Source organism: Haemorhous mexicanus, chromosome 2 (assembly GCF_027477595.1).
Source record: "Haemorhous mexicanus isolate bHaeMex1 chromosome 2, bHaeMex1.pri, whole genome shotgun sequence".
Lineage (NCBI taxonomy): Eukaryota > Metazoa > Chordata > Aves > Passeriformes > Fringillidae > Haemorhous > Haemorhous mexicanus.
The window spans coordinates 72,187,875-72,200,525 of NC_082342.1; the positions used below are offsets into that span (position 1 = coordinate 72,187,875).

At 37.8% G+C, this 12,651-nt stretch overlaps 1 protein-coding gene across 16 annotated transcripts in view; it reads right to left on the minus strand.

The window, feature by feature from the left end:
• Nucleotides 1-2,697: 2,697 nt before the first annotated feature.
• Nucleotides 2,698-12,651, minus strand: part of MYCBP2 (MYC binding protein 2) — a 169,052-nt gene continuing 159,098 nt past the window's right edge. For all 16 annotated transcript variants that reach the window (XM_059839180.1, XM_059839171.1, XM_059839176.1 and 13 more), the window contains 9 exons: nucleotides 11,485-11,613; nucleotides 8,842-8,974; nucleotides 8,509-8,612; nucleotides 7,148-7,336; nucleotides 6,554-6,661; nucleotides 5,319-5,528; nucleotides 4,639-4,746; nucleotides 4,264-4,429; nucleotides 2,698-3,505 (listed from right to left, as the gene is read on the minus strand). In XM_059839180.1, the coding sequence (XP_059695163.1) occupies nucleotides 3,390-3,505; nucleotides 4,264-4,429; nucleotides 4,639-4,746; nucleotides 5,319-5,528; nucleotides 6,554-6,661; nucleotides 7,148-7,336; nucleotides 8,509-8,612; nucleotides 8,842-8,974; nucleotides 11,485-11,613 (1,263 nt within the window). In that variant the 3' untranslated portion in view covers nucleotides 2,698-3,389. The remainder of the gene's footprint in view (nucleotides 3,506-4,263; nucleotides 4,430-4,638; nucleotides 4,747-5,318; nucleotides 5,529-6,553; nucleotides 6,662-7,147; nucleotides 7,337-8,508; nucleotides 8,613-8,841; nucleotides 8,975-11,484; nucleotides 11,614-12,651) is intronic.

Here is a 12,651-nt window from a genome sequence, read left to right on the forward strand (position 1 = left end):
TTGTTCTGGCAGAGTACATGGCAGAGGTGAGACCTAGGAATGGGGCTGGGTAGAGTGGGAATGCTCTCCAGTGCAGCTGAGTGAGCAGAAAAGGTAAACTCTGCAGGGGAAGATGTATACAGAGTCACATTCAGGAAAGGACTGAATTATTGAATGAACATACAGGGAGGTGGAAATACTAGATTATCTGAGACCTAACATGGGCTAAGGATGCTTGAAGCACCTGGGATGTAGAAATGAGTGGGAGTGTAGAAGCAATACCACAGATGGCAGTCGCAAAGGACACTGTGTGCTGCTCAGTGGATGACCCAAAGCACTACCTCAAGTACCCATCCAAGGTTTCAGTGTCCAAATCCCCTTTCAGGTACACAGCAACTTGGTATATCCTAAGAGATTGTATTTCAACAAGCAGCCCACAGCCTGTAACATTGAGGCAAGAGCAGAGAACATCTCCTGAATCCCAAGAGACTGCAGAGGTGGGTATTACCTGGGAAAACTCCCTGGACTAGCTGGCAGAGGACATCTTTGGGTGATTATCAATAATAATCACAGTCCCCATTGCATCTGGCTGCTGTAATCAGTGTGTTGTTCTGCATTTGGCTGCATCTCTGTAGGAATGCCTGGTGAAGACCCAGATCCTGGAATGCCTGGCAGCACAAGCTCACTACCACACCCCATGAATGAGAGTGGGGGCTGTGACAGCGCAGCCCTTCCAGTGCACCTTGGGCTGAGGGATGAGGCATCTGCCCTACAACCACTGCACTCTGGCACCTGCATGGCTTAATGAGGGCTGTGGAAAAGCCCTGCAAAGTTTGAGTTTTATCCTGAATGACTGGGTGGGCCTGAAACTCCCTAGCTAAGCCTCTGTCTAGATGAAACATGAGCCTATGATGGAATTGGCAAAACCTGTTTTGTAAGGACCAAGCTTATTTGGCCTTGATGATGACATGTTAATTAGCTGTATCTTATTAACTTTTACTGTTCACATTGTGTTCAGTGGGTGGATACACCCATAAAAGTTTAAGCTATTTTTAAACTAACGATCCAAGTGTTAGCACTGAGGCCTCACCTTGGCCAGGAGCTGAGTTTGGTATAAATTAGCTGAGTGTGCTGGGTTGTGGCAAACGGTGGTACAAACAAGAACTGACTATTTCCATTGCGTGGGCAGTGGATCAACAGCTGACAGAAAAACATGTGAGACTGCTGGAAAGGCATACAGCAATCTTATTGTGGACTGATCTGATTAGCAGCCTGTGCTGGCATCTGCTATAATCACGGCAGAGATCGGCGTGGGGGATGTGGTGACGTGAATGTCTGAGACAGTGTGGGAGCAGAGTGGCCAAGGTTCAACCATTACGTGAGGAGCTGAGCTCTGTGCAAGAGCCTGATGCTCACACGTGGCTGTGCTGCCCTCCTGGAGTGGTGACAGGAGATGGTCAGCTGTGTGTGAGAGAAACATTTCTGCTGTACTGCCTATCCCTATCAATTTTAAATAAACATGAACAGTGTCATGTCCCTTCCGCACCATAATCTCAATTTCCTAAATTAATACTCATAATTATCTGATATTAAAGAGAAGGCTGAAAAATTCAAAAATAGAATTAATTTGTAAGAATGGTGCTACACTCTAATTTTCTAAAAATGGCAATGGGTCTGACACTCAATACAGGGGCAATCACTTCCCTGGCCCTGCTGGCCACACTATTTTTGACACAGGCCAGAGGCCATTGGCTTTCTTGGCCACCTGGGCACATGCTGGCTCATGTTCAGTTGCTGTTGAGCAGCACCCCCAGGTCCTTTGCTGCTGGGCAGCTTTCCAGCCCTTCCCCCAGCCTGAAGCCCTGCATGGGGTTGCTGTGACCCAAGTGCAGCACTTGGCCTTGTTGAACCTCACACAACTGGCCTCAGCCCACTGATCCAGCCTTGTACTTCACAGGTGTGTGAACTATTCAGAATTATTTCAAAGTGCAGATATATATGCTTCTCTAGGTAAACCTGTTTTAGCACCGGGGGTGGACAAGATGATCTCCAGAAGTCTCTTCCAATGCTAACCTTTCTGTGATTCTGTGATTCCAGATGTCTGAAGTTAGGCAAGATGGATCCTGTTGTTCCAGTCCCATCAAGATTGTCTGGTGTGGATGCCATCTACCAATATCTTAAATGTAAAAGGCAGTAACACACTTTTCATCAGGTTCAAGACAGAAATGCTAGAAAGGGATTTGAACATATCTAAGTAAAAAAATCCAAAGAGAAAATCTTACAAATAGAAGTTTTTACTTGAAGTTATATTCTGCATTCATTATGCAGGTGCAGAGGACTTAGGACTCTTATAAAATGAACATTTTGAAATGCAAAAAGCTGTTTCTCTTAAAAGTGGGAGTGATTAAGAGTCTTCAGTAAAATAAAACTGATCCAAAATAATTTAAAATGCAGTCTTCTTTTGTGTTTTTGAACACTGTTGGTAACTGAAATGGAAATACAATTCTTCATATGAATGCTAGAACATTTATCCAACTTTTCTGTTGAGAAATGGAGCAGTGCTTTTCATGTCTTAAGGACTTCCAAAAACTTTACCCAAAAACTTTCCTACTTTTCAAGAGTCTGCTGAAATAATTATAGGACACCTCTCTTCTTCCCCTTCCCTCCCCACATCCCCACTCTGTTTTAAGACTGTTTCTGAAAATGGAGGCTTACACATTTGTTAGACTTTCACTGTATAAAAATGTACAGTGGCTTTATTGACATGTACATTCCATTATGTTTACAGCTGCAAGATATGAGGCACACTCAGTATTGCACTTCATTAAAATTTCAGGCTCAAACATAACCCAGAAGTTTAAATGAAACTGCTGTTGTAATTTAATATTTCTTATACAGGACAAACATTGATACCTTTATATACAGGGTGATACTTGTTACATTTATGCCTTCCTAACACATTTTTTTATAACAGTCTAGGAAATAAACCAGAATATTCCTCTTTCCCATCCCCACTTGTGATGAGTTACAATTGTACAAGATTACAAAAAGTCAGTATACAATAATCAATATTTTTTTCTTTCTCCTGAAAGCCAGCATCATTCATAGTCCACAGACACACAGATCCTTTAATAACAATTGTTTATTTGTAAATGTCCAATGTTTCCTAGCCGATGACTGTAATGGCCACATGCAAACACCTCACAAATTTTGATGTCTCAGTTCAAAAAATGTCAATATCTCACAGCAAGAATTATGTACATGGTATTTGGCATCCTTCTTGCACTGTAAATTGTTCCTTTTACCTGGGTTATGGAATGGTCCCATCCTCATCCCAGCTGGACTTTGTTTTCAGGACACTTGAGGGATGAGGGCACCTGTTTTGCTCTGGTTAAAAAAAATTTGCTATTCTAAAAAGTGTGTGCATTTCTGCAAACCCCACAACCCAGAGCAAATTCTTCACCAGTGGGTGGATGGACAACATGAAGTGGACATTCTGTTCCTTCAAGTTGTTTACCTTTGGGACCTACAGTGAATGTAAAGATAAGGGAAAAAAAAGAATAGATTAATGTTTGCAGATGATGTAAACAAACATATATTACATTTCCTCCAAAAAAACCCCAAACTAAGTGAAGTAATACATCTTGTTCAAATGTTGACTTGATATTTGAAGAGAAAAAAAAAGATCGAACTGCCATTTAATTGAAACCAATCAAAATCAAATTAAAAAAGGCAAGATGTTTATAGACAGTCACTTAAGGAAGTTTTATCTCATTAATACCGTGGAAGAAATTTGCACAAGCTAAGAGAAAAATTGAATAATGAACAAGAGTTACATTCTGCTTTAAACAAAAATTCTAAGGCTATAGCAGGAATTGTAATTTACTTGTTTACTTATTTTATGTAAATATCTTAATGAAAAGATCACACTTTTAACCCCCCAATCATTTACTAATATAAAATCAATATACAGCACATGAACTTAGTAATTAAGGCACTAGGGTAACAGTTTGCAGATAACAGCTACCTAACTACACATACATCACTTAATAATGTGTCAATTTTATCAATATACCATTTTACACACCATTCTACATCTGGAGTCTGACCTGGCATAGGGAAATTGGAATGTCTTTCTCTATCAAAGTTCCTAATGTTTAAATGATCAGTGCAATGACATTGCCAGAAAACCAAAAAAATATCACCAAGAAAAGCTAGTATCAATTAGAACTTGTAATCTATTTCAGAATTCAGTGTGGAAAATTTGCTTTGTCAAAATCCTACCTGCAGGACAGTGTGGGAGCTCTTCTTTAGGGATGCTTGTCATTCTTTGGAAATCATCATGGCAAGCATTGCAAAAATGTGTTGTCCCGAAACAGAAAAAAACAGCAACTGAACAGCAGTAGCGGCATTTGTACTCTAAGAAATCTGTACCGTGTTTGGGACACATCTGAACAGAGGAAAGCAAGCACCAGTCAGTGAAGCAGCATCAACAACTCACTGAATCCCAACAGTTCACTTCTACATTCTGTAGAATATATTAATGGTATACAAATTTGTTCAATACATATAATTACAAATGGCTGTGAGTTATTGTACAGCTCAGGTACTCAGAGTTTCAGAATGAAATAAAAACATGAATAGAAATTATTTACTCACCTGAGCCCTTGAAACATCAGAGCAGGCACCACAAATAAGTTCTCTTGGATCGTAGTCATCTCCTTGTCCAGCCTCAGCATCACAACGAGCTTCACCACCAAAATATGCCTTAATTGCATATAGAGATGAGTGGATGTTAAACCAGAGACAATTATTCTTTTAACTATTCTTTTCAGTTTAACCAATTCCATTTGTAAGGGGAATATGACAAATGACTGCCATTTCAGTGGCCTCCACTATTCTGAGCTCTCTTGACTCTGTAGGTACGTGGTTTGGAGGCACTCAGAAAATGTCCCTCAGTCTCAAGATGAACAAGTCTAAAAACTGCAACACACCCTGCTCTATGCCAGTGACTGGATTCTCTATGAACCTTAGGTCAGAATTAAGTAGCAGTTTGAGGTGAATAGGTACTGGAGGAAGTAGGTACTGCACCTTTCTTGTTCGTGGCCATTGACTCAAGGTGCTTTTGGTTTCTGAGCTGCTCTGTATACACACTTGAGCTTTACTAGCTAAGATACTATGTACATCTCATTAGCCCAATACTTGATTTTTTAAATTATGATTCTATAAACATCTTTTTCTGCCTTTCTGCTCCATACACAATGTAGTAAACAAAATTTCTTCTGTTTTAAGAAATTACTTGTGAAATGGTAACATCCATTTAATAAATACCACCATACCTTTTTGCACTTGTAGCAAACATAATAAGCATATCTGTTCATAGCATAGCCAGCTGGGTCATTATAAAATCTAACACCTGGCGTTGTGATGGCCTCACTCTTGTGCAGCCCTTCATACTCCAATCTCATTAGCGCTTTTCTCCTTACATCTTCATAGAGTTCTTTGATTGGATCAAGCAAATCCCTTAATACTGTGTGATTGATTTTGTTCTGAAATAAAAACAAAGCTGATTAAAGTATCGTGCATCTTTATCCCAACAGCTATGATAATTTGTGTTATAGTCAGGCACAAATAGCATGACAGATATCATAAAAACATACAGGCCCGGGCAATGGACATTTCAAAAAAGGCTGATACAGAATGTACTCTATTTGCTGTAAAAATGATATCCATGAACGCTTTCTCTATGGCCTGTTGTGACATGGGAACATCAACCCTTCCAAGAGACTAACAGCCAGGGAGGTGGTGAAGAGTATATGAAATATTCACCACAGCACAGGAATATTCTCATTGTGTATTTTCTGTAATTTTGGTCCTTTTTGGCTTACTGCTCAGCAAGTAAGCATAATGACTGACAGTCCTCTATGGCAGTTCTTTATCAATTAGTGACCACAAGCTACTGCCATTAATTACCACAACACAACATGACAGAAGAACCAGAGCATGCAGAATGGCTCACTATTCCCAAATTTCAAATTCATAGGGTGGGGTAAGGTGTTGTTCTTTCCAGCAGCTATCATGTGCTTTTGCTTACAGCAATTTTTTAGAGTTCAAGAAGAATTGTTAGCAACTTAGCTGAACTAAGTACACGTATTCCTTGGCTCTGCCCTCAGACTAAAAAGCAAAAAGCTGCTTTAGAAGTGGTTAGTAAAATGGAGAATTCCTGTTTCACAATAGTGTGCTTTAAGATTACTTCTTGCCCTCCCCACTATCACCAAATACTGGGAATTTGCAAGCTGATGTCGCTAAGAATGAAACAATATTAAGACATTGTCTGACCTAGTCTTTCTTTTTAAGAGTACACCTCAGGGAACAGTAGGAGAAAGTAGTAAGATGCATCAATGTTAGTCTTTCCATAGCAACATGTGGAATTAAGAAAACAAGTAATGTATAACTAATTTATACTGTACCAAGCAATACAGTATTAACAAAAAGAAAAAAGAAAAAGAAAAAAATACAAAAAGGAAAGTATCAGGTGAGTTTCTTGACTTTGGCAGGCACATAGCTCATTTACCTTGCAAATTGGGCAGGACATAAACCCAAAAGTTATCCTTGGGCCAAGCCATCTGTTTTCTAGTACTCGTTGACAGCATTGCAAATGGAAAACATGGCTGCAGTCCAGCTTTAGAAAAGAGTAAGTAAATATTGAAGTTACATTAACCACGAAAGTAGAGGCAGTTATTTGCTTTTAAGTGGAAACATATAGCAATTCCAGTATTAATTTATTTGAAATCCTAGAAAGCCCCTATTTTCTTCTTAACAACAAGAAAGAACATAAAATAGGCATTAAAATCATAACCATGCCAAGATCACCTACAGATGTATGAAATACATGTGAATTATATCAATGACCTCAGTTGTTTTACTCCTTTATAAAATACCATGCATATTAAAAAGTAGACATAGCAAACTGAATTGATCCAATCTGCTTTCTTGAAATAGAATGACAGACAAAAATAAAACTTAAAGTACCTAAACTATTGTTACAGTGTCTGTTTTCAAATTGTGAAGAGCATAATTTGAAAGACTTTATATTTCCACTTCCTTCATACTACACATTACAATCATAATAGTAATCTCTTAAAAGGGGAAAAAACAAACAAAAAACCTGGATAGCTGGTGCTGCTGAAAGTGCTTCAGTAAAGCAGATCATGCACATGTCATCAGCATCTTGTTTCAGAGTTGTAGCGTTTTTATCACAGCCATGCAGGCACGGCAAACAGTGCTCTTCGTTCTTAACGCCTCCGCAGGGGTGACCGCAGGGGTGTGTCTTGCTGCAGGCAATCTTAGCGTACTCCTAAACAAATGTAGAGAGTTAATCATCTCTTCCCCTTCATTGAGTGTTAAGACAGTGTCGATTTTTGAAGGACTGCTGGTCCGTGCAATAAACTGAGATGGAAGAATCATGGTTTATATTGTCTGCTACTGCCTCGGGTACTTGGGAAAAGCTGAACACTGTGTACTTGAAAAAACAATGTTTTCTTTGTTTACCTACACTGCTCCCGAATGCAAACGGCTTAATGAAACCATAATTTAAAACTTTCAATAGAAAGAGAACTGTTCTTTGATCATCTCTCTGTGTGCTTTTTATATATTGAGTGCTTCCTGCATAAACATTCCTGACCCTGTATTAACAGCCTTTAAAGTATCTACAGATTTTGGAGAACTTTCAAATAACTCACTCTTAAGAATACATTATTAGCTAATCATTAATCAGCATAAAGTGATTTTACATGGAAATGGATTTTTAACCACCTCTAATTCCCATCTCTACTAAACAGAAAACTTATAAAAGTTACCCAGAAGCCAGCAACAAATTGAACTGAATTTAATAACTGCAATGAACTGTTACTTAACAGTCCATTAATGAACTGTTACTTAACAGTCCATTAATGAACTGTATTATGTCTTCACAGGCTGACAGAGAAAAAAAGATGACCAATTTGCTTCACTTAGACAGAAATAGGTAAGGCAAAGTAAGAAACTGGTTATGATTTGAGCCTCTGCCAATTGCACCCAGTGTAGGGCACAGAAACACTCAGGATACGTGGATACAGCTGATAAACCTGGCCAAGTCTGAAATGTTCTACACTCACGTAATACACAGGCTCTTGAGCAAACTCTTTTCATCAAGCTTTCCAGTACACTTGACTTTATACTGACAGTGTGTATTTTACTTTATAATTGCAAGGCTGTTGTGAAAACTTGAGGTGCTTTTGAAGATAATAATAAAACTGCCCAGTATGTAAGTTGACTATTAGTGTTCATAGTCTGTAATTAAAATAAACATTTACAAACTCAGAAGTATTTGAATGGTAATATTCAATATTAGAACCTTTTCACATGACAGATCTGATTTAAAATGGACCACAGGGATAAATAAGGTTTACTCAAAATAAGAAGCCCATTTCATCCTATGCTCTCTTCTATTTATGTAATTAATGGTGATTGATACTTGCTAATACACACCTGGCAGTCTGTATCAGAACAAACACTTCCCACTGCTGATAATTCTGTTCCACTCCTACATCCACAGAACCGACATGCTTCAGAACTGCTGGTGGTCGGTTTGCCTACAGTGCAAGAGAGAACAAGGCCAAAAATGTTCTAATGAAACACAAGGGAATGATACTCTATCAGACATCAAAGCAGCATTCACAGAGAACAACCAGAAAGCCAAGAATTCTTATGCAGCTAAACTATTCTACTTTTATTAACAAATCTTTAAAAGCATTGCCCTTAAGCAGGTGAGGATCACAACAACCAGGATAAAGGTAGCAAGTAGTAACAGTTGTGCTTTACCTGTCTGTTCTCTAAACTCCACCATAGCCTTCATAGTTTTAGAATCGGCTAATGCCATCAGCCAGAAAAGTTTGGTCCTACCACAGCCCTCATGGAGATCAACTTTTATAGCTTCTTCTTCTTCTTTGAACACCTGTCAAGTTAACCAAACAGATATTAAATAGCATGTTTAATTAGAGCATGGCCCTGTCTCTGTTATTTTTGTTGCTCTCTTTGGATTAAACCAGGCATTTTACAGATTCTGTGAGATTGTCTACTGCAAGCTGTTTTTCTTTTATACACTCCATAAACTTGTACAGATTGCAGATATGCAGGATAAAGGTTTCATGTTTTTAGAAGTAAAAATGAATAAAATTAGCTCTTGATTTAACATGGCAGAGAAAAAACAGTACAGCAATGTTAAGAATAGAGCTGCATATTTTTTTTTCTGATTTAATAAATACAGAGCTTGGACTTCATAATTCCTACCCAACACATCCAGTAGGCCACAAAATATTAAAAGCACAAGATAAAATCAGAAATATCTTCATATAACCATGCTAGTAGTTTATCAAAGCAACATTGAGAATTAGGGTCTTAATAACAAGTACTACAGAGTAACAATTATAGAAATGTGTGATAATAATGTTTTTGACTTTCCTATAAATACAAAGTGGATACTTTTGGCTACAATGAGGAAAATATAAAGTTTTTGCAAATTAAAAAAAAAAACTGCAAGAGATCCTTAGGGAATTTCATGCAGTCTCTTCTTTTGCTCCTTTCCCAAGCTTTGAAGGCAGTTCTGTTTGCATTTGTTTCACCTGTAATGCAAGGAAAGTTAGAATTTTCCCAGGTATGGATGTATACAACTCACTCTAATTTGTATTAGAATCAGGAAAAAAGGCCCTTAACTGCTTCACAAATTATTCACATAAGCACATCTCAGTAACTTACAGGCTGTCCTTTCTGGAGGGGACAGAAAATACATTAAAGAGGTACGTATGACTGAAGTTGGACAAAGAACAGGAAGCAAACAGAAAACAGGACAGAGGGAACATGACAGAATTGAAACTGAATTTGAGAGGCTTAACATATAAAGGTTAAAGTGGTGAATAAATAGCAGAAGTTTGAACATGCTTTTAGAAGTGAATAGGAAAATCTGGTAAATAGCTATTTTGGACAGATAAAAGGAAAAATATGAGGTTTTCTATGAGATAAGAACTTACTTTTTATCAACTGTAATCTGAACAGGCTATATAGGAGAAACCAGAAAAATGAATGAGACTAGACGGTGCTATGCCATGACAGAAGAGTAGACATAAAATGATCTTCTGAGGATGATGAAACAGGAAAATTTCAAAGGGGATTGCGAAGACTCTGGCTAAGAAATAGAAGATTACAGACACCCATGGCAGTGCCCGGCTGAGACTACACTGCAAATGCTGTGACACCAGAGAGGAGTGCTTCACTGGAGAGTGAAACTCAGTACCAAAGGTCTGATGTTTACATCACGTGTGCTCTAGAGCAGTTTATCCCTTGCACTGAACGACCATTTGCAGTGTTTCTGCATCTATCTTTTGATTTGCTTTTAGTTTCACCTAAAAGCAAACAAAACCAATTCACTTCAGGTACTCCAAGGATGCTCAGTAACAGAAAACATTGTACTTTAAGGAGACATGATCATCTTCTCTAAAAGCCCATTCCGGAAGATAACTAAAAATTAATATAAATGCATTGCAGGAGAGGGAGAAGAGGACTGAGTTCCACTGAAGTAACTTTATTAATGACATTTATTATTTTAATCCTTGTACAGATATAAATAGTCAGAGGGAAAGGGGAAAATAAAGGATCACAACAAACTGCAAATGAGGAACAGAGGCAGGAAAGAGGAAATGTTCAAGAATTCTAGAAGTAAAGGCATCTTCAACATCAATTTCAAAGACAAAAAGAAAAAAATCCAACAAAAAGGATAAAAGAATACCACAGAAGAATAATAATTATCAGAGTACACAGCAAGCTATAAAATTCCTATCTAGTCAAAGTTTCAATTCTAAAAACAAACCCAAAAGAAGTCAGGAAATTTTCAAGCTTATGGATAGGGCAACATATTTCTGTTTTAAAACATATTTGTGTTTTAGAACACAGTGAAAAGTAGAGGAATATTGAAAAACAAGGGAAAACTCATAGGGGAACTAGTAGGAATTATTTGCTGTCAAATCATCTTCCTGGATATTAAAAAGGAGTACACATACATTAGAAATGAAGAGATTGACAAGCATTGACTCCTATGACAGATGTAGTAAAGAAGATAAAATTTAACAGGAATAATGAACCAACATATACTTAAGAAAGTCTATGCAGCTTCTAAATTCTCCTAAAAAAGCATTCCTAAGCAAGAGAGAAAAACAAGAGAGAAAAAGCTGATGTAGCATAAAAACTAGAATTAGGAACTGCTGCAAGATTTTCTAATCTTTGTGGAAGATAAAGAATGTAACCAAAAACAACTGAAGAGAATTAACTGGAAACACATCTATCTCATCGCCAAAATAAAATTTAACACCCTTTTCAGATTCAGTATTTGCTACTACCTTTTGGTTATATTTTATTTATATAAATATGCACACCATGATGCAGTGCACACAACAGCGGGCACATATACTCTACCTGTCTCTGGTGAGTTTTGGTTCGCCGATGGAGATGAAGGAATCGGTCACAGTCTGTGCACAAATTCCCACAGACATTACATAAAATGATTGCAGCAGTTTCTCCATCATCATGGTTATCACACATTGGCTGAGAGAAGAAAAAAAAAAGAAATAATTCCTCTTTATTAAGTCCTTCACTTCCTTTCAGCATCTGTTTTTACTCTCCCCTCAGTCACACACCCTACACTACCCCTCCAATTTATAAAAGTGGATAAAGAGCTTGTTTGGACTATTAATGCTATCTTTAAAATAATCAGTATTTAAACAATTATGCCTTGACACAAATCCCCTCCATTTCTGACATCAGTTTTTCTGATACTCTTCATCTCCTATTTTGTGTGATGCACCAAAAAGTGTTTTTCAATAATACGATTGAGACATCACTTTCAACTAGCCTGAGAAGAAGTTTATGTGGCAACAAGGGACTATGGGCATGTTAAAAGTTCAGAGAGATGAGTACTCAGGTCAGTCAACAGGCATGATATTTACCCTTCATTACTTTGATTTGGTATGTTTACTCTTTTCAAACATCGAAACAAAGCTGCAGGTCATCCATACCTCAAAGACAGTATGGTTGAAGTAACAAACTTCAAAATCCATCATAAATTAAAGTTACTCTACTGAAAGATTTTTTTTTTTTTTTAATTCAGCAGGGTTCTGTTTTGAAATTCAAAATATCCCAGCAAACAGACTTCAAAAACTGATTTTGACTACCACATCTCTGAGAACAAGTTTCCATTGTAATACTTGGTCCATTGTAACACATGGTTTCCATGATACTCTCATGCAACAGAGTTCTCTCAAAGCAGTTCTGGTAAGGAGACACACAGTACGCCTCAACATTTGAATATCCTGAGGTGGAACAGGATTGGGGGATTTCAGGCTCCTCTGACATCTCCAAGACCTTTAACTTTCTTAATCACCTCAGAAATCTTTGTGTTTGCTTCTGTCTCAGCAGTTTTATTCCTTGCTGCTGCTGCAGCTCTATGCCTCCTGAATTCTGTTTCTACCTACACTAAAGTGCTTTGGATGTTTCTTTGCTCTAATTATGCTTGGTTGCTATTGCACACCCTTCCCTTGCTTCTCACAGGGATCCACCTAACCAAGATTTAGAGAGACCAGCTTC